This window comes from Chlamydotis macqueenii, chromosome 6 (genome assembly GCF_036417535.1).
Source record: "Chlamydotis macqueenii isolate bChlMac1 chromosome 6, bChlMac1.mat, whole genome shotgun sequence".
In the NCBI taxonomy this organism is placed as follows: Eukaryota; Metazoa; Chordata; class Aves; order Otidiformes; family Otididae; genus Chlamydotis; species Chlamydotis macqueenii.
Genome location: NC_141561.1, coordinates 44,927,634 through 44,948,287, shown reverse-complemented (window position 1 = coordinate 44,948,287; position 20,654 = coordinate 44,927,634). Strand labels below are relative to the sequence as shown.

The 20,654-nt window shown below is 56.6% G+C and overlaps 2 protein-coding genes across 2 annotated transcripts; both read right to left on the bottom strand.

The window, feature by feature from the left end:
• Positions 1 to 3,088: 3,088 nt before the first annotated feature.
• Positions 3,089 to 5,481, bottom strand: LOC147600368 (uncharacterized). The gene is made up of 4 exons (XM_086751259.1): positions 5,454 to 5,481; positions 4,141 to 4,298; positions 3,827 to 4,034; positions 3,089 to 3,716 (listed from the first exon to the last, which is right to left on the bottom strand). Exons 1-4 carry the CDS (start codon positions 5,479 to 5,481, stop codon positions 3,256 to 3,258), a joined length of 855 nt encoding a protein of 284 aa, XP_086607385.1. The 3' UTR covers positions 3,089 to 3,255.
• A 205-nt stretch (positions 5,482 to 5,686) lies between these two features.
• LOC147600367 (ubiquitin carboxyl-terminal hydrolase 36-like) lies at positions 5,687 to 20,408 on the bottom strand. Its single transcript, XM_086751258.1, has 17 exons — positions 20,174 to 20,408; positions 19,881 to 20,102; positions 19,027 to 19,137; positions 18,647 to 18,749; positions 17,918 to 17,985; positions 17,413 to 17,483; positions 16,917 to 16,999; positions 16,479 to 16,584; positions 16,038 to 16,178; positions 15,625 to 15,725; positions 15,200 to 15,323; positions 14,748 to 14,937; positions 14,522 to 14,613; positions 14,021 to 14,155; positions 12,837 to 12,984; positions 11,559 to 11,777; positions 5,687 to 5,838 (listed from the first exon to the last, which is right to left on the bottom strand). Exons 1-17 carry the CDS (start codon positions 20,406 to 20,408, stop codon positions 5,687 to 5,689), a joined length of 2,301 nt encoding a protein of 766 aa, XP_086607384.1.
• Positions 20,409 to 20,654: the final 246 nt, after the last annotated feature.

Sequence of the window (20,654 nt, the reverse complement as noted above, 5' to 3'; positions counted from 1 at the left end):
GAGCAGCACTCACCACCAGCTCAAAGGACGTGCCCGCTGCTCCGAAGCGCAGGATATCGCCTGCACTCACTTTCACGGACACGTTTTGGATCTGGCAGCCGTTTACAAAGGTACCATAGCGGGAGTTGAAGTCCGTAAGAACGAAGCCGTTGATGGAGGCGCTGAATTCGAGGGCCGCGTGACGATCTGCTACCCCTGCAGCCTGGCACGGGCAATCAGCGGGCAGGTCAGGTTTGGGGAGTGATTTGCCAAGCCCTCCCGCCCCTCTCTCCCCCTTGGCGCACCTCTCTGAGTAAGCAAGCTGGCAGCCCCTACGCTTGGCACGAAGGACCCCAGCGCACCCTCCTCCCTGCACCCAAACCACCGCCCGTTTGACCACGGCTGGCTTCCCCGTCCCTACCTGCAGGACGATGTCGCACGCCTCGTGCCTGCCTATGGTCGTCCTGGGCGCTTTCAGCTGATAACACGCCTCCAAACTCTTTAGAAAGGCCAGCATCCTCCAGCCCCTTCACCTGCAAGGCTTACGTTACAAAGAACAACTACTACCATTTAGTAAACCCCCCGTCCGACGCACAGCAACCCAGCCACAAACGTGCTGACCAACTCACCTGCTAGAGATGGTACAACGTCGCTCCAAGGGCGGCTCTGCCCCGGCCGGCAGCGTGGCTGCCACCTCGCTGCAGCCTTGGAAATCCCAGCCGCGTCAGCCCTCGCTGATGCCCTCCTGGGTGCTCCTCTCGCTGGGGTTGGGCAGAAAACAAAACGCCACAACTTCTCCTTCTGCCTGGCCACTGGCCCAGCAACACGACAAAGTTGGGTGCCAACAGCAGCTCTGCCACACACCAACTGACGCAGCCGGGCCGCGGAACAGAACCGTGGCAACGCAGACGTTCCGTTGTGGTTCTAGGTTGCCCGCGACGACTCAGGCCACTCCAATCGGATCAGCTGCTCTGAGCCCGGTCCCGCTTGCCACGGAATGTTTACAGGGACGCGGAAACCACCGCCTCCCCGGCAACCAGTGCCAGTGTTCCGCCACACTCAGCGCATCCCCTGCTTTCCTCACAACATCAGACTTCCTCGGTTGTACAGAGGAACGCCAGATCTGTACACCGGATCTGCACATCCCGTGCCTTTCCGCTGACCGTAAGTGACCCTCCAGAGAGGCCGGGATACACGGGCACTCTTACAAACCGCCTAGGAAAAACATATCCTCATTTCTCACCTACCAGCACGTCTTACCTGGCAAAGCCATCTCCATCACGCTCCCCTCCAGGAATACCTGCTCTCTTACAACATATCCCAGTGCCACCTCGTTCGCACACAGGGGCGAGCCGTGCTAGGACAGCGATGGTCACAGCTCTGGGAGCACTGGTGTTCCTCAGCATCCCACACCTTCCTTGGCTTTCCAACACACCATCAGCAGACAAGTACGCGGGCAGCCAGCGAGGCTCTTTTGCCAGTCAGCCAATCGGGACAGAATTCCTACTTCAGTCACGGCCCGTTTCCCCGCGGTCACTGCACTTCCCGCCATTTCCCCAGCTCTTTTCCTACTTGAGCCATTGCGAAAGATGCTGCTATCGCCCGTCTGTTCCACGACACGGGACTTCCTGGCAAGGACGCTCCATGAACCTTCAGCTCCCAGCCGCTCACACAGGATGCCTCGCTTGACTCACCCCGATTTTCTAGGACACCCCATCGGGTTGGGTTTCTTCAGCAGGCAGACAGACCTTCGTGCCTGGCCTCCCGCTGTGGGCGGGCTCCCACGTGCACACACGCCTGCGCAACACCTTCCAAGGAGCCGCACCACCTTCCCAAGCCCTCCACAGCAAGAACCACCCCTCATGGCACCCCCCAGCCCAACTCCCTCATTCTGCGGTATGTTCTTCTCCTTTTTTTCCCTTCTCTGGGATAAAGGAGTCCCTAGCGTCCTGGCGTTACTGTGCCCACCTGGCACCGTGCCTTGGGGCACGGCAAAGTGAAATTGCTGCAATGCACCCACAGAACTCACAGGATGCACTAAGAAACAAGAACCAACAAGAGCAACTGGGACCTGCGTCTGGACCAGCATCTCCTCTCGGCTTGGGCTTTGGCTATTTGTGCTCCTTTTGTATCTTTGGTCGCAGGGACCGTAACTACATCGACATCAGCCTCCCACCACCCCAACCACATCCCTACCAGCAGCCCAGGGCGGCTGGGAGTCATCTACACTCGCTCCAGCTTCCGGAGAGATCCCGCTCTCTGCCCACACCTCCCAGATCCACCCCGTTTGAGGCAGCCCGGGGCTGAACAGGCAGAAGCCTTTGTCGTCGACCGCTTGGCTGGAAGCCCGGGAGGCGGCGCGTGGCCGAGATTGCCCGCGCAGCGGCATCCGCCCTAAACCAGCCGGCTGCTTTCACACCGCTCTGGCTCGCAGACCCTGGCACGGCCCAACCACGCACGAGTGCGCGCGCACGCACGCACAAACACACCGTGCACAACATTTTTTCAAAAGAGGTCTGCATGCACCGCGTGCTCAGCTGCCGTTTCACCCTGCACACCTGGCAGCGGTGCACCCCGACAGCTCCCAAGCCCCCGCACTGATCCACATGCCTCAAACGGACCGTCCCCTTCGCATCTGAGCGCAAACCACAACACAGAAAGCAACCGGGGAAAGAGATCTGTCCTCTCCCCGAGCAGCGCGGGGCTCGTTTCTGCCCGCTGCCCGCCAGCAAGCCCAGACATTGCCAGGACTCGGGCCTGGCCCCGGGCCACTGTCCCAGGCCCTGAACAGAGCAGGGGAAAGCCACAGCGCTACTCTGGCAACGCCGTTTCCCTTACTCAGAAAGAAAGGGCACTAACAAAAGGAGCTTTGCCCTTTTCCACTTAGAAAACCCTCGTTTGGCATCAATTTGGTGGCTCAGAAAAGTCTGGCTGGCACGGGGGGAGAGGGGGTGAGAAGATACATGGGGTGGTCCTTCTGTAAAACACCACAAATTACACTTTTGCTGCTGCCAGTCTCCAGTTACTTCAGTGCACCAGACCCAGCGGCATCCAGGTTTCTTTCCCCACGCTCTTTTGAAAAACCCTGTCCAGGGGAAAGTTTGTCTAGTCCTCGTGCCGCAGCGCTACTCACCCATCGTGTCCTCCACGTCGCAGCTTCCAGGGAGCCCTGACCGCTTCTGCACCCACAGACTGAGCCCCTCTTACTGTAGGTTTGTTTTTTTTAAAAAAACCACAAAAAACCACCAAACCCCAGCAGCATCACAGAGCCTCTTTTCAGGTCATTTGCTGGCTCCCTGGTGCTCTCTCCTGGATCTCCTCGGACTTGGGCGGAGGGGTCAGCGGCTCTATCGTGACAGGGGCCGTGCTGTTCCCCTCCGCGAGGTTTAGTCTGACGTCCTTCATGTGCAGCTTCTCCGACTCGATCCTCCGCACCTTCAGTGGCTTCAGGCGCTTGCTCAGGTGCGAGTTGTGCCGGCTGGGCTGCCGCTCCGTGTAGGGCTCTGCGCCGGCAGCACCCGGCGGCTGGGTGTTTTCGTCGAGGCCCGTCAGCGACGCGTAGGAGGGCAGGGAGACGCTGATCCTGTTGCTCCTGTCCGAGTCTCTGCCCTCAGAGTAGCCCGTGTTCATCACCTCCTCGTAGCTGGGGACGTAGTACTGGGAAGACGCATCTTCGTCCTCTTCTGGGCTAGAGGGGACAAAATTCAGGCTATCAGTAGCACATCTTTTCAGATTCACTAGGGGCAGGGAGCAGAATAATACAACAGCAAAAGATCCCAAACATTTTCTTTGCCCTTCTGCCTCACACCAGTTCCTGTCACTGTGACAGAACAGATCGCAACCTCACCTACATTCAGACACGTTATTGTTTCCTTGTGACGTACGTCTGTCTTCGCTCTGTCGCCTTTCTGGCCGCAGCAGGCACGCCCCGCAGGTGCCCCACGCAAGAGATGCGTCCCCAGAGTTGCTCTGGCAACTTTCAGCCCGCTGATGCCCCGGGGGTCCCGCGCCACAACCCCTGCTCCTCGTTTCCCCGCTGCCGCCTGAGCGGCCCTCTGGGAGAGAGCAATATGACGCGTCTGCACCTGCGAGGGGAGAGGTCTCCTGCCTCCACTGCGGGCAACCGAGCGCCTGGAGAGCGTCAACGCCTTCCCACCTCACCTTCTGCAGTGTGGCCGCTTGCAGCAGCTGCTTCTCCCGGCTCAGTGCGAGCTGCGTCCTCTCCAGGGCCTCTCTCAGCACAGCCTTCTCCTCTGCCTCCCTGCAGACTTTCTTTTCCAGTTTGGCTATCTGCTCCTGGCACACTTGCAGGGACGCTTCTTTCAGCCCGCGCAAAACGGGAGGGGAAAGCGTCGGTCACCGCGTCAACCCCCCAAAACACAGCTGGCCTCCGCACTTGCACCCCTCCTAGGACCCTCCCCACACCATGGGGTGACGCTGAAGGACAGCGGAGCAGCAAGCGCCTTGAATGCTCCTCACTGATACCCTGAGCACCATGTCAGATGGGATGGAACAGCCCTTGGGCTCAGTTGGGTAAATTAACCCCAGCTGTTGGCTCATTATTTAACTATCCCAGCTGGGTGCTGCAGCCATAGGGGCCACCAGCTCCAGTTCTCTGCCCAGCTCAGGTGAATATTGACTCTGTTCTAGCCAGAACCAGGACATTATCCACCCCTAATTCCACACCATCTACATGATGCCCAGATCCTACACTTTCCAATCAATCATCACCTTTTTCTTTCTTTGACCTACTTGTATGCATACACACAGATGTAACTCCCTTAGTCTATGGCCCACCCCTCCAAAAGGTCTGTTGAGTTTATCCAGTCCATAACTTGGGGCTCCATCTGTCATAACAGTGTCTCAGCGTAGGACAGACAACGCAGTGTTTGCTCAGGTGCGTATCTGGTGCTGCTGGGGACAACGAGGATCAGAAGCCATGGGAATGAGAAACAAAAAGCCACGGGAATGAGAAACAAGGGACTTTCCAAGAGAAGGAAAACAAGAGAAAGGACATCTGGGGGTGGATGGGCGATCGGAGGGTAGATAAGCACATAAGCTGTAACAATAAATGATTTCACTTAGCATGCAGCGGGGGTCCGTGACTACGTTCCCACAGCCTTCCCTCAGCCATGACACTTTCTGAGGCCAAGAAAAGCTCACAACGCTCACCTGGCTGTCCTGTCCGGGCCAGGCCACGGCACTCACGCTGATCTGCTCCACAGCCTTCCCCGGCACTGAGGCCAGGCTGACAGGCCTGTGCTTCCCTGCACCCTCCTGTGGCTCTTCCTGTGGACGGGCGTCACGCGTGCTGCCCTCCCGTCAGCCGGGGCCTCCTCGCTCGGCCAGGGCTGCTGGGCAGTGGTGGAAAGTGGCCTGCCGAGCGCTTCGGCCAGCACCCTCAGCCCCAACGGGCGGGTCCCGCCCGGCCCCGCAGATCTGTGTGTGTCGCAGTGCGGTCGCAGGGCGCTGACCATTTCCCCCGGGGGGTGGGGGCTGCATCGTGCTCCCCGTGCCGGTCTCTGGCTCGGGGGCTGGGCACCCTGAGCACAGCTCGCCGGCACAGATGAGGCGCAGGAGGCGTTCAGCGCCGCAGCCTTTTCCTCAGCCTCTGTCCCCGCGCTGCCCCTGCCCCGCCAGGGACGGGGATTCTCCTCAGCCCTGCTGCTGCTGCTCCTGTCTGTGCAGACACAGCTTTCACGCTCTCTCACGGCAGCGGCAGATTCAGCTCTCGCCGGGCGCTGGCACTGCCAGTTCTACGCCCGCACACCCTCACGGCGTCCTTGGCGTCCTGCGCAGCTGCTGACCAGGCCCGGCCGCGCGGGGGCGGTGCTCGGCCTGCGCCCGAGGGGATGCCGCCTGGGATTGGTCGCTGGGCTGTCACTCTGCCCCCGTTTGGGCCTGCCCTGAGGCAATGCTGTCTGGGATTGGTCCTCTTGGCTGTCACTCTGCCCCCATTTGGTCCTGCCCTGAGGCAATGCTGGCTGTGATTGTCCCCGGGTGGTGAGGCTGCTGGGCTGCAGTGCCCGCCCTCCACCTGGGGCAATGCTTCCTCTGATTGGCTGCCTGGGATTTCCCCCTTGCTCCTCCCATCTAATGACGGGTCAGACAGCTTATCAATCATCACGTGCTGCTCTCCCACACGGCGTGATTGGTGGAGCCAGCCTGCCCCGCCCCTGCAGGGTGCCCAGCTTTTTCCACTCTTGCCGCCTTTCCTGCAGGCCAAAAGTGAGAGTGCAGACTCTCTCGGTGCATCTTTGGACCTATAAAAAGTGGGCTTTGCCCTAAAAATGAGAGTTTAGACGCTTAAAATGAAGCTCTAGGCCTGAATAATGTTGTGATTCCTAAAATGAAGGCTTTGAGCTGTAAAAGTGGGGTTAGGGCCCTGTGAAAGAGAATTTGGACTCCAGAAATGAAGCTTGGAGCCCTGTAACGGATGGTTTGGAAACGGAAATGAGGCTTTGGACACTGCAATGAGCTTCAGTGTCTTAAAGCAATGTTTGGGCTCTAAAAAGGAGACTTTGCAAACTAACCCCGAGGCTTTGACCCTGAAAATCAGGAGTCAGGCCACATATTAGACATTGGACCTAAAGTGAAGGTTTGGACCATAAAAACGAGGCTTTGAAATCTGTAGGAGAGAGTTCAGGCCCTCAAAATTGAGGTCTGGAAAATAAAAATGAGGCTTTGGACCTTAAAAATGAGACTTTGGCCACAAGAAGTTGATGCCCCAAGCCTGTCAGTGTTTAAGAGGCACTTGGGCAGTGTCGGTATTAACGAGCTTTAACGTGGTCAGGCCTGAACTGGTCAGGCAGTTTGACCAGATGATCGTTGTAGGTCCTTCCAACTTAAATACTCTATTCTATCATATTGTAAAAAAAAAAAAAAAAAAAGAGGCTTTAAGCCCTAAAAATTCCAGAATGGATCCTACAAATTAGTCTATGGGAGCTTTGGGAGCTAAAGAGAGTGTTTGGACCTGGAAAGGAGGCCTTGGACCCTAACAGTGAGCCTTTCAACCCTCAAAATCAGAGTTGAGGCATTAAAAATGACACTTTGGGCCCTTAAAATGAGTCTTTGAACCTTTGGAGCAGGGCTTGAACTTCTAAATGAGGGTTTGTATCCTAAAAATGAGAATTTAGATCTTGAAAATGACTGTTTGGACAACCAAAATGAGAGTTTGGGCCCTAAAAATGAGACTTGAAGTTTGAACTTTAAAAACATGTGACCAGATGTTAAAACTGGGCCTTTGGACACTGAAATGAGCCCTTGGACCCGGAAAATGATTGTCGTAGTTCAGCCCCGATCGGGACCAAACTACGCAGTCTCCGTTCCTCTCACAAGGAAAATTCTTCACAACAGGCTGGCAGACACCTCTCAGGACGTTTTTACATCTCATTCACATCTCCTCTCCTCCCCACTTCTCTCAGCCGGGCTGGGCCCAGTTGGGCCCAGTTGCCGCCCGTCGGGAGGCCAGAGGGTGAAACCTGCAAGGCCCACGAGGCTCGCGCCTCCCCCTCTCTGTCCTGCTCAGCTTCTTCACATCTTCTCTACTTCCTTTTTGTCTGTTTTCCCCTTCTTAAATGTGTTACGGCAGAGGCGTTATCATGGAACGTGCTGACACCAATTGGCTCGGCCTTGGCCAGCAGCGGGTCCGCCCTAGGCCCGGCCGAGTCCACTGAACAAAGAGGAGCAACTTCTAGCAGTTTCCGATAGAAGCTGCCACCTTAGGCCCCCCTCGCTAAACAAAACCAGAACAGTGATGATTTAGTCTCTAAATTGAGGATTTGGGGCCCTTTGAATAGGATTGTGTGGCTTGAAGATGCAGCTTTGGACTAAGAAATGAGGCTTTGTGCCCTAAACATGAAGGCTGGCAATGAAAAATGATGATTCGGGCCTTCAAAAGGAGGACATATCTAAATCTAATTAACATTTTCCCTTATATCTACTTAACAACATCTTATCTGAGTAAATTATGTTAACATCTCTAAATCTAATTAACAACGTTTTATCTTACCAAACTAAAAATGTGTCCCAGGCCAAGTTTGAGGCCTGTGGCTCTGGGGGATCAGAAGAGGAGGGTGATTGTTCACGAGGACAATCACAAGGTGAACACAGGTAAACCAACACAAGCATAGCAGTGCCCAACATCAAAAGTGCCCCAAAATAAAGCGCCATCAAAGCGTTAATCATTTTGCTCATTTTTGCAACCTTTTTTTTCCTTTGTGATGGTTTAGCCCGAATTACCACACAGTTTCTCGCTCACACTCCCCCTCCCCAGTGGGGAAGGAAGGAGAACCCATGGGTTGAGATGAAGACAATTTACTAAAATAACAAGGGAAAACTACAATAATAACAGAATATACGGATATTAAAATATACAAAGTGAACAATATGTGTTTTCTCACCACCTGATGTCCCAATGACCGACACAGCCCGTCCCGAGCAGCGATCATGGAAACAAAACTGAGCAGCAAGCAAAGGAGCAAAAGGGAGCCAGCAAGGGAGAGGGAACGATGCCAGCAAACGAGGAAGGAAGATGGATGCCAGGAAGGCAGATACCCGCCCTGGCCAGCCCCCACTTCTCTACTGAGCATGGCGTTCAGGCATGGAACACTCTTTGGCCAGTTTGGGTCAGTTATTCTGTCTGTCTTTCTCCCAGCTTCCCGCATCTGCAAATTAGCGAGACTTGGAAAGCAGGACGGTGTCCTTGGTCTCATTCACAACAACTCATATCATCAGGGTGTTTATCAACATTCTTCACACAGGGCATCCAAAACACACCGGCTACTGAGAGGAAAAATTAACTCCATCCCTGCCAAAACCAGGACAGTGTCCACCCCTTATTCCATACAATCTACGTCATGCATATACATATATACGTGTGTGTGTATATACACAGAGATGTAACTCCTTCAGTCTGTTGAGCTCATTTAGTCCATGACTTTGGGCTCCATCTGTCCTGACAGTCTTTCAGGACAAGAGAGATGGTATGTAGTGTGGGGTTGTTGCCTGCTGCACCTGGAACTCGCAGTTGGTACATCTGGCGTGGCTGGTGTATCATGCCCATGGTCTGCGAGTGGAAGATGTTGATCTTGAGGAAGTTGTTGGGCGCCAGTTCCTGTTCCATCACCGTTGCATCTCTCGGTTTTATTGAAGCTCATTCTTCACTGATCAGGGTGTTCCTTGCTGCAATACCTTTGACGTGACATGTAAGGACTATAGAAATGATTATATACAGGTCAAATTATTGGCTATTTTCACCTAACATCAGATCTCCTTCAGCTACACGTGGGACTTCCCCATCCTCCTGCATCACCCACCAAGTACATCCAGGCCCTTCAGCAAAAGCAATCCCACGGGTGGGTTTGCCTTTGCCCAGGGGAGGAATAACCCAGACCGTCTTTCCTAACATACTCCTTAGATGCACCACAGGGACTTTATCACCCTCTGCCCTCTGGCTGGGCAGGGCCAGCTCGATTGGTGGATCCCCGAGTGTTGACTAACCAGGTGGCTTTTGCTAAATGTTTATCCCAATTTTTGAAGGTCCCACCACCCATTGCTTTCAGTGTAGCTTTCAGCAGTCCATTGTGCCGTTCAATCTTTCCAGAGGCTGGTGCGTGATGGGGGATGTGGTATACCCACCCGATGCCGTGCTCTTTGGCCCAGGGGTCTATGAGGTTGTTTCGGAAATGAGGCCCGTTGTCTGGCTCAATTCTTTCTGAGTGCCATGTCGCCAGAGAACTTGCTTCTCAAGGCCCAAGATGGTGTTTTGGGCAGTGGCGTGGGGTACGGGATAGGTCTCTAGCCACCCAGTGCTGGCTTCCACCATTGTAAGGACGTGGCGCTCACCTTGACGAGTTTGTGGGAGTGTGATGTAATCAATCTGCCAGGCCTCTCCATATTTATACTTCAGCCATCGTCCTCCCTACCAAAGAGGCTTTAACCGCTTGGCCTGCTTAATAGCAGCGCATGTTTCACATTCATGGATAACCTGTGCAATAGTGTCCATGGTCGAGTCCACCCCTCGATCACGAGCCCATTTGTATGTTGCGTCTCTTCCTTGATGGCCCGAGGTGTCATGGGCCCACCGAGCTAAAAATAGCTCACCCCTGTGTTGCCAGTCTAGGCCCACTTGGGAAACTTTAATCGTAGCAGCCTGATCCATCCTTTGGTCATTTTGGTGTTCTGCCGTGGCTCGACTCTTGGGTACGTGAGCATCTACGTGACGGACTTTTACAACCAGATTCTCCAGCCGGGCAGCAATCTCCTGCCACAGTGCGGCAGCGCATATGGGTGTCCTGGTTCTGGCTAGAGCAGAGTTAATATTCACCTGGGCTGTGCAGAGAACTGGAGCTGGTGGCCCCTATGGCTGGGGCACCCAGCTGGGATAGTTAACTAATGAGCCAACAGCTGGGGTAAATTTACCCAGCTGAGCCCAAGGGCTGTTCCATCCCGTCTGACATTGCTCAGGGTGTCAGTGAGGAGGGTGCTGAGGGGAGCCTCCTGCTACTTGGAAGAAACTGGGTGTGGAGATTTGTAAGCCATTATACTGTATTTGTATTCCATCACTGTTTTGTTTTGGTTTTTTTTTCTGTTATTGCTGTTAAATTTACTTTTTGTTCAATCTCAACCCACGTGTTTTTGCTGGTTTTTTTTTGTTTACCAGTTCTCCCCCTATTCTCTCGGAGGGTGGGGGAACGAGAGAGAGACTGCGTGGTCTGGTCCCGGTCAGGGCTGAAGTACGAAACATGGTGTTTCTGTGCCTGTGAACCCCCTGGAAAAGAGCGCTCTGGGGCACTCAGAACCCTGGGCTCTGTTTGCCCCTTACACACAGACGTGTGTGACCCATCCAGCCTTCTTCAAAGGAAAGCTGTGCGTAGAACAATTTATGGTCTCCAGCATTTTTAAACTGGTATTTAAGGTGCAGACTATTTGAAGGAGAAGCTATCCACTGCACCTTTAATTGAGAAAGACAGATGCAAGTGTCATGATTTCATTTTACAGCAATAAAAGGACACACAGGTTGGGAGCTGGGAGATTAATTTTGCACTCACATTAAGTGATTTTCCGACAGTTAGCACAACCTGCAGGTTTTTACAGTTGACTGTGTCCTTTCAACATACAAATTGTAACATCAGCCTTATGCAGAACACATTACTGAAGGCAGTTGGGTTTTTTTTTTGTTAAGTAGAATTGTTCAAATGTTTTTATGACACACTGGTCCAGACACCAGCAGGGTCTAAGGGAGTGACTGTCGGTTATTTGGACCTTCAAGCCCCTGTCGCTCAGATCAACCACTCATGGGTTCGTCTTCATATGCATTAATTCACCAAAGACTCCAACTCGTTTCAAAATTTTAATAAATGGTTCTCTCATATACACAGTCTTTTCCCCACAGTAACATAATCGCGATCGACATCTACAAAATAATTTCCATTAACATTTACAAAACACTTTACAGATACATTACTAATTTGTCTGAACTGAAACGGTTTACAAAACACATCCAAAACCCACAAAACATTAGTAAGGCTATAGCAAAATTAAGGAATTTAAGACATACTAATAATGAAACTGGATACTACTCTTCCATATTGTTTCTACTCCTGTTTCACACTGTTTCTCTATGGCTACTCCTTCTTTCATAAGCCTTCCTGTGATATGGTGGAACACCTCTGTATCTGTTAACGTTCCCCCGCTCTCGTCCCCCTTCAGGTACAGTCCGTTCAGTGGGAGTCCGACCTCTAAACCCTGGGGACCTCGATCGTGAACGGTATCTTCTGTAGGGGGGTGACCTTGATCTGGAATGGCGAGAGCCACGTGACCTTGACCTGGCACGAGAGTTACGGCTCTTCCCTTTGCCTCTTCTTGGATGAGGTGGTGATCGCAGGTAGGAACGGGAACGGGAATGGCTAAGTGATCGAGAGGAGGAGTTAGTGCGGGAGGAACTTGACCTTGAATTGGAGTAGCTGAAAGAGTAAGATGAAGCAAGATGAGGAGACTTGGATCTTAAAAAAACCACAGCACACACAAAAAATAGATGATGTTAATTCAAAACAGTCACTCTCCCCAGTTCTTTACCTCCCAAATTTGGTTTGGTTTCTTTACCTCTCCACAACTGCTGCTTTGTCAGTGGAAAAGCAAACAGGAAGGGTCAGTGTATGTATGGTCTGTCCCATGAACGACCATAGCTGTTGACTGATTTAAACTGGTGCATACTGGCCGCTACTGGTATGTGAACGTGCACATTTTTCACTGCTCCACAAGTACATCCAGTGCAAATCAGTTGTGTTGCAGTAAGATAGAAAAAGAGCAAGTCCTAACGGCTACAGGGCAGTAACAAACACCAAGAAAACGTGATTTAGCCTGGAGACAGTAAAGCTCAACTCTAAAAGGCCAGCTTAGTCTACTTCGCTTCATACTTAGGTGGTGCTTGGAACGGGGTGAAAAATACTTGTCCTGCAATCCTACATACAGGGCTATTTGATCAACACTTCTAGCCAGGTGTCCCAGCAAAATCTGGCACATACCTCTCGCTCTGACCAAGGACAGCGATCGCATTTCAAGCAAAATCATATCGTAACGCTTCTACACTCCGCCTCTCGTCATACGACTCCATGCCATTACTCTAGGAAAGACCCTGACAGCATGACTAAGAGAGAGTCCCGGTTAAAATCTCTCCATGTATCCACAGGAGATACAGAAAGGAGGAAATGAAGACAATTTCTCTCATGTATCTCCTCCCCGGTGCTTTGAGGCAATGCTTACAAGCAGAACAGGGAGACGCAGGAAATCCAGCAGCCACAGCTATTCAGTTTCTAGCCTCCTCACGGCTGCCGGGAGGAGAAGGCTGTCGTTACAGAGAAGCTTTAGCAAAAGCGACGCTTGTTCCTTAACAACTGCTGCCCAGTTATAACTGCCCGTCACCTGTAACCGCTGCCGTATCTGAGCTGGCAACCCACACATGAAACTGCCATCACTGCTGATCTCCTGAACCATCCACTGCATCTGACGACAGAGAGGTGGAGTGGAACTCCTCCTGATCCTTCTAGACAATCTGCTTCTCCTTCACGGAGGAACCGAGAGGAAACGGCCTTAAGCTGCACCAGGGGAGGTTTAGATTGGATATCAGGAAAAATCTCTTCACCAAAGGGTGGTCAGGCACTGGAACCGGCTGCCCGGGGAAGTGGTTGAGTCACCATCCCTGAAGTTGTCCTAAAATAACAGTGTGGAATTTTCCAATCATTTGCTCCAGCAGTATTGGCTAAGTTGTTAAAGGAATCATGTCGGAGGCCGATTTCTATTGGGAAATCAATTTCTACAGCCCTGTTCAGCCAGCAATCAAAAGCCTGGCTTTCCACCTGATCCTTTAATTAGATTTAGTTTTTATATGTAATTATGGTTTGCTCAAAATTATTCATTGTTTAAAGTCCTCCTTTCAATCATGTAGCAGGTTTTTTTTTTTTAAATAATCTTACTGCAAGCACAGAACCCCTTTGTTAAAGCCAAGTCCAATTAAGCCATTTAAAAATTAATTACCACCTGTATTTTCCACAGCTCTCTGCGCATACGTATTCCATTATAAATCAGCTGCTGTATAAGTGATGTGTTACGGCCTCATTTAACAGGTGACAAGTAGTCACCTACTGCATTTCTGTAGAACACTTACCGTTCCCAGCCCGGTCTGGCACCTGAGCAGTGAACTGCAGTGGCTCTCATGGGGTGACCTTTTGGAGTGGGGAGAGGGAAAAGGGAAAAAAAATCCCATTCAGTTTATCTGAAGATTTTTTTATTTAAGAAATTCTGAAGTTCCTGTCACTTACCAGCTGTGGGTATGGGCTGTCCTGGGGGGCCCAGCAGACTCGGCAGTGCTGGCTGTCTCAGTGCAGGAGCCTGACAGCCCTTGTGAATACAAGCAAGAGTTGCAAAATAAGCTCTACTGAAATACAAGACTCGCTGCTTGTGTTGACATAAAACTGAGCTTCTCTTCCAACACACTGCCGACGGACAGCGAGGAAGATGTAGCGAGTTCAGCAGCACTCACCAGAGCAGCAGGAGGGGTAACAGCCAGGAGTGGTGGTGGAGGTGGTGGCAGTGGCGGCAGCTGCTGCTGCGGCTCCCGAATCTGCGCAGAGCGCCTTTTTGTGTAGCCAGTTCCGTTGCTGAAGCTGTTCACAGCCTAGAGGCAGAGAAACATTTACAAAGAGGTGACAGGAAACTTCAGGAGATGTACGAAGAAAGGCCTCCACAGGGTACAACCCCTTGTGTATTCCTGTCCGTGCTATCAGCCCTACAATAAATCAACACACAGAGGTGTGAACAGATGGCACTAAACACCGGTATCAATGACTGGCAACGCAGAGTCTCTGTCTTTGAGGGCCTTCACTGTTAACACCAAACTTGAAAGGGAGGCAATCCTGTTAAACAACAGCGGGACCTGAATTTGCCCCATGGCCTCCACAGCGTTGTGAGCTTCTGTAACAGCAGATCATGTACTTGAGACTTGACACTGCCACAGCCCTGGGGCTGGGGGGGCTCTCCCCACCCACCGCCGGCTTCGCAAGATCCCCAGTGCTGGCTCCACGCTCGCCCCCGACACAAGCCCCAGCTCCGAAGGCATGAGGTGCCTGCCGAAGTCTGCGGGCAGAAGCTCAGGCTCACCTTTTTGGCAGAGAGTGCCGGCTTCTTGGCCCGCGGTGGTGACGCGGTGCTGCTCAGGTCCAGAGCAGCGCTGGCCCACAGGGACCGACTCACATTTGCTGAGGGGGCACTTTGGGGCGCAGCTGGCCTGGTGCCGGGGCCAGCAGGGAGGGGCAGTTTGGGCCACGGGGACTCAGCGGGCCGCTTCAGCGGAGCAGTGCTGTTTGGCAGCTTCGTCCCCATCCCGAACGTGCCGCGGGCCACAGGGCCTCCCACCTCCTCCAGCCCTGGCAGCTTCCTCCCCGGCAGCACGCCTGGTCTCTAGACAGAGAGAGAGAGAGAGAAGTTCAGAGAGGAGAGAGTTGGAGGCAGCCAGGACACAGAGCCACACTGCCCTCCCCATCTCTCCCCAGGCCCACACAGGATCCCTCCTGCAAACCCTCCTCCCTCGCGCCTGCCCCTTCGGAGCCGCGCGCCTGCCTCCCCGCCAAGCTGCAGCCCACCCGCCCGCGCAGAGCAGACAGGGGGGGCAGCAGCTGCCAGCTCCCGGGAGCGCTGGCCGAGAGCAGCCCTCAGGACTCACCGGGCCCAGCAGCGGGGAAGACACCGTTTTCCTGACCCGACCGCAGATGGCGCCGGTGCGGCCAGGCCGGCCGGAGGCACCTTTGGCCATGGGCCCCTCCGGGCTCTTCTTGGGGCTGGGGATTCTGGCAAAGGCAGAGCAGCGCACGCATTAACTGCGAGGGTTTGCGTGATCGTAATGCTCTCGCCAGAGATGCACGCAACAACAGGAGCCAGGAGCTCCGAGGAGGTGAGGGGCTCTTGCCCTGCACAAGGTCATGGCACGGGGCTGGACCTCTCCCTGCCACCCTCCTCCCAGCCAGCGCGTGCGCACGGGCATGGGGCTACGTGGGCCCAGCTCCTTCCAACAGGCAGGCACGTGCTACCAGCCCTGTCCCAGATGCTGAGAGCAGGGGACAGGGGCCGGGAGACACCGGGCGCTCTCACCTCCGGTAGAACAGCAGGTAGGCCTGCTGGGCCAGGACCACTGAGATGTTGCTGGGGCGGACCAGGTCATCGTCCATTTGGTACCACTGCCCGTTGCTGGCCTGCGGAAGGAGAAGAGAGAAGGGGGTCGGGCTGTGTCCGGGGACCCTCCTGGCCTGAAGAGCAGCAGGAACAGCGCCCGCCAGCAGAGCCCCTCCCCGCCAAAACCCACAGGCGGCCCAGGGCAGGCAAGGGGACTCTGCGAGAGCAGACCTCCACGCTTCTGTGGCAGAGCACAGCCTGCACCCCCCACCCACTGCTCCACACCACTCCATCTGCTGAGCACCCTCCTTCCTGCGCCCCACCAGCAGGGACCCACCAGCGGCCAGCAGCCCCCAGCCCAGACTGGAGCCAAGAGAGCGCCCCGGGCTCACCTTCACGTGGCAGTAGTAGTGCCCTGACTGGCTGCTGGTCCCAGCGTGCACCAGCACGGCATAGAGCCCATACACAACAGGATCCCCGTTCTCCTGGGACATGTAAGGGCGGACGTTCAGGAGCTGGGGATATGGCACATTCTGCGGAGAGAGGACGCCTTGGGAGCCTGCACAGCAGATGGCTTTCTTGCTACAGCAAGAGCAGCTCAGTGGTCCTACGCGTCCCATCGCTCGAGGGAGGGGGACGCGCTCTCCCCAGGCAGAGGTCACGCTGAGGAAGATGCCGGAATGAGCCAAGCTCCCCCCGCACCACACAGCTGGGGAGGGGCTGCAGGACTGCAGCAGAGCTCACGCTGTGCACAGGACCCCCTCCCACCCTGCCCTGGGCAGCAGGGCCTGGGGCCAGGAGACAGCCCCTCATCGGCGTTGCCAAGCACTCACCTTTGTGATTTTGCCTCCACCAGCAACGCGTTTCAGCTTGAGCACAAGAATGTTGGAGGCTCGGTGGATGGTGACGCCTTCGCTTCCTGACACTTCATGCTTGCACCTGGAGAGGAAGAGCTGGAGCTATTCAAGCTGTTCCACCACCCAGATGATTGCCAGCCCTGGCCAAGCGGCAAACCCCACAGAAACGACCCTGACGACCCCAAGCACAGCTCCAGGGCAGCTGCTCACGGCCACGTCTGCTGGCCCACGTCCTGCTCACGAGGGGAGGGAGCTGAGGAGTGGCGGGCTTCATCGCAGGCTTCAGTGGCCACGTACTTCATGGTGTGGCCATGGAGCAGGTAGAGGAGCCCTCCCGTAGAGCGACAGGCTTTCCACCTGCTTCCCACCAGCACACCCGCGGGCCCCTTCCCGCCCACAGCCCCACACACTCACTTGGCACATGTGTAGGCGTTCTCCCCGCGCAGCACAGCCGGCCTCACAAACTGCTCCAGCGCCTGCTCGAGGTTTGCGGCTTGCTGCAAGGACAGAGCAGAGGTCAGGGCACGAGCGGCCTGTCCACACGACAGACCAGCTCCCTGCCGAGATGCCGGCCCCAAGACAGAACCCAGAACATGAGCACAGGGCCACGGACGGCGCCAAACCTGTGAGCCGGCCACCAGCTAGCCGCTGGCCAGCATGCCGCGAGGGACGGCCCCACTGCCCCTCACCACCACAGAGCCCCGGCGGAGGAGTCGTGGCTCACGCTCAGGCAACGGGCGCTGCTCTGCCCGGCACAGAAGGCAGCGCAACAACGGAAGCTGCTTCCCCCTGGCCTGCAGCGTGCCTTGGCACTGGCAGGTGAAGGAGCCTTGAGAGCAGGCACGGGGCAGCTGCAGGAACATCCCCGCGAGAGCAGAGCTCCTCCCCGTCCCCGACCCTGCCGCACTACCTCGATCTCCAGCGTCAGGTCCAGGTACGGGTCATAGGTGTCCGAGACGCCCTTGCACAGCGAGCACTTCACTGCGACAGAAAGAGGAGTGAGCACAGCCTGGCACCACACCTGCACCCGCCACCAGCCCAGCGCAGCGCAGGCAGCTGCAGTATTCCTGCTCTGCGGGTGTGGGCTCTGGGATGGCAGCACCGCGATTCACAGCCTGGCAAGGAGGAAGGCTGGCAATTCCACGGTGCGCTGGGACAGCAAGTGCTGCTGGAAAGCTGGCAACACAGGTTCCTTTGCTGGTGGCAGCGAGCCGGGGACCCGCAGCCAACAGCCTTTTCCATGGCCGCCACAGGGGCCACCACCCACTGCTGCCGCAAGACTGAGCAACTGCAGACACCCAGCTGTGGGGAATTTGCACAGCTCAGCAATCTTCCCAAAGATTTGTACTGCAAGGCTGTCAGGGAAGCAGCAGCGCTGAGAGTCACAGGCCCAGGACCTGGCGGCCAGCACTCACCACGGGACCGCAGGTAGCCGCCAAAGATCTGGTGAACCAGCGTCGTGGCCTGGGTCTGGCGATCCAACCTAGAGACAGCAGCACCAGATCACGCACCACCCCTCCACAACGGCCGCCCCCGCCGGCCACCGCTGTCTTCTCAGCGCAGCTCCCCTGCGCGCTCCGGCCAGCCAAGGGGCTGCAGAGCTGCGGGAGCAGAGGGAAGTCGCAGCCTCTGCCAGGCTGCCCTCCCAGTGCCGGGGCTCACAGGGTGACACCGGGCTCACAGGGTGACACCGGGCTCCCACGCGCACCTTCCTCTAGAAGGAGCAGAAACTCCTGGCCGCAGCTCAGAGCTGGGCGCTGCACACAGAGGCCACGCAGGCTGCCCGGGACAGAGGGCCCAGGGGAAAGCTGCTCTCCCGCAGCCACAGAGCTGGGGCTGCCCTAGCAAGCACGCCTGCATTCCTCAACCACTGGGACAGCATCCAAACCCGTAGCAGCCTCAGCATTTGGGGACAGGAGCGCAGCTGTGCTGGGGCAGAGGGGTCAGGAGAAGGGAGAAGGCAGAGCTGTGTCACAGAGGGGCAGAGGGGGGCCATGCACCCCCAGGCCCCTGGAGGCAGCACCTCCCTCTAGGAGTCCCAAGTGGGGGACACGCTCACCCTACCGTCCCCTCCCGCGGGCGCAGGGGACCAGCGAGGGGGCAGCGCAGAAGAGCAGCCGTGGGCCGTCAGAGGCCCCACATACCTGCTAGAGCCATTCAGGCAGGCCTTCTGCATGGCATCAAGGGTGCAACGCAAGAAGTAGTGCGCGTCCCCCTGCATGCCGAACTGGATGTACTGGGCAATCCCTGCAGGAGAGGGAGAAATCAGCCCCAGCACGTGATGCAACAGATGCTGGCCCTCCCTCGGGGCAGGGACTCGGGGTCTGAGCCCCCTCAACCCAAACCACACGACAGACTCATGCCGGCCGCGGAGGAAGCTCCACGCAGCCCCCGGCAGGCTCCGTGAGTCACCTCTGAAGAGCCGTCTGCCAAGACCCGCCCCGATCTCAAAGGTTCTGCTCCCGCCTTAGGCACCGCGCTCCTGCACGGTGACGGGAGGGGAGGGAAGGGCAGCCATCCTTACGCTTGAGGCTCTGGATGACAGACACTGGCTTTATTGCTGTGCCGCTGCTGGAAAAAGCCTGGATCGTGTGCTTCTCCATAACACACAGCATGCAAAAGCCTCTTCGCTGGCCTGCAGCAGGAGAGAAGACAGGACGTCGGGACAAACCCCGGAGAGATGGAGGCAGGACAGGGGGCAGGGGACCTCCGGTCCAACACAGCTCAGCCGCGCTCAGTTTTCCCTAGGAGCTCTGTGCTCCGGTGCAGCTCGGGGGCATCCCGGGTGCACAGGGACCACCACACGCCACCCCAGCTGGCGCAGCCCGAGTCACAGTACCAGCCAGCGCAACGGCCCAGACGAGACACTGTCCACGTGGACGGAAAACAGGTCACAGGGACGCGCTGGAGGAGCCCAGCGCTCGGCCCTGAGGGGCAGATCCCAGCAGAGCCCTACGCACAGAGCTGCGAGCCCCGCGTGCTCCCCTTGGGCACAGCTGGGAGCGGTGCCCGCCGGACTCCCTTTCAAAGCCCCCCAGCAACAGCAGCTGCTGCCTGCACGCAGCCTTGGGCCCTGCCCTCACGCGCTCCCCGCAGGCAGGGGCTGTGTGGGACCCCCAGCTCAGCCCCCAGGAAGCCAGCAGACCCCCTTGGACCCATCTCAGTCCTGGCTACGCCCAGCAGAGACAAAGCCTCCCCGGACACAAGGATGACCTCTGGACGGAGAAACAGGCAAGGAGGGAGCAGAGCAGGCGCATCCCGACACCCGCACGGCCCTGGCCAGAGCCACGCACAGAGGTGCTGAGCGCAGCACCGGGAGCAGGACAGGCGGGCACTCCTCCTCCCCTGCCGCCCGCCGAGCCGGGCCTCCCCACTCACAGGTCTGGCTGTGCTCCCTGGAGAGCAGGTAGTTGGCGAGCGGCGGCGTGTGGGTCAGGCACTGCAGGCCGGCGTTGAGGAAGCAGGTGTTCCCCACGTTGTGCAGCCCGGCGCCGACTGGGTACATCTGCTCCCACTCCATGGAGAGGCGCTCCGCAGGGAAGAGCACCTTCTGGGGTGCGGGGATGCCATCTCCCACGCTCCCCGACTCACGGCCGCTGCCTGCGGGGAGAGGGGCGGTGAGCCGCAGGGCTGCGAGCGCGGGGAGGCTCCCCCTCGCCCTCTCTGCCTACCCTGCTTGCCGGGCAGCCCCTCCTCGGGGCCGCGCTGGCCGTCAGCGGCCTCAGCCTGGGGGCCGAGCAGCGGGTACTTGCCCCGCAGCCGCTCCCACGGACAGGAGGAGCCGCGGCTGGTGGGCTCCAACTCCATCTCCTGCAGCAGCAACTTCTCCAAGGAGGCAGCCAGCAGCCCACCCAGCTCCCCCTCCTCGCCCGCCTCCCTGCGGCCCAGCTTCAGCGCCTCCTCCATCTTCCTCCCGGTCAGGATGATCCAGTCCAGTGGCCCTGGCTGCACAGCCAGCAGACAGGTGACCGGGCGTGGCCGGACTGTTCTGTTTGGTTCCGCTCGTGGCGCCAGGCAGCGTCTTGTCGGGGCAACGGAACGTGGCCTAGAACCACCGCTGGCCCAGCCCCTCTGCTTGGTGCCCCTAAAGCCCTGGCGGAACGCTGAGGCCGGGGCACCGCAGTCGCCGTAGCCACCAAACACACCGGCCTG

What these genes read in the sequence shown, in the direction of transcription:
- LOC147600367 (XM_086751258.1), bottom strand. Translation starts at nt 20,408, where the DNA reads ATGGAGGAGGCGCTGAAGCTGGGCCGCAGGGAGGCGGGCGAGGAGGGG. An exon ending in CAGGGAGCACAGCCAGACCT is followed by an intron (nt 19,138 to 19,880) that starts GTGAGTGGGGAG and finishes CTCCTGCTGCAG; the next exon opens with GCCAGCGAAGAGGCTTTTGC. An exon ending in GTGGAGGCAAAATCACAAAG is followed by an intron (nt 16,179 to 16,478) that starts GTGAGTGCTTGG and finishes CTCTCTCCGCAG; the next exon opens with AATGTGCCATATCCCCAGCT.
- LOC147600368 (XM_086751259.1), bottom strand. Translation starts at nt 5,481, where the DNA reads ATGCAGCCCCCACCCCCCGGGGGAAATG. An exon ending in CCCACCCCCCGGGGGAAATG is followed by an intron (nt 4,299 to 5,453) that starts GTCAGCGCCCTG and finishes GCGGGCTGAAAG; the next exon opens with AAGCGTCCCTGCAAGTGTGC. An exon ending in AAGCGGCCACACTGCAGAAG is followed by an intron (nt 4,035 to 4,140) that starts GTGAGGTGGGAA and finishes GCTCTCTCCCAG; the next exon opens with AGGGCCGCTCAGGCGGCAGC.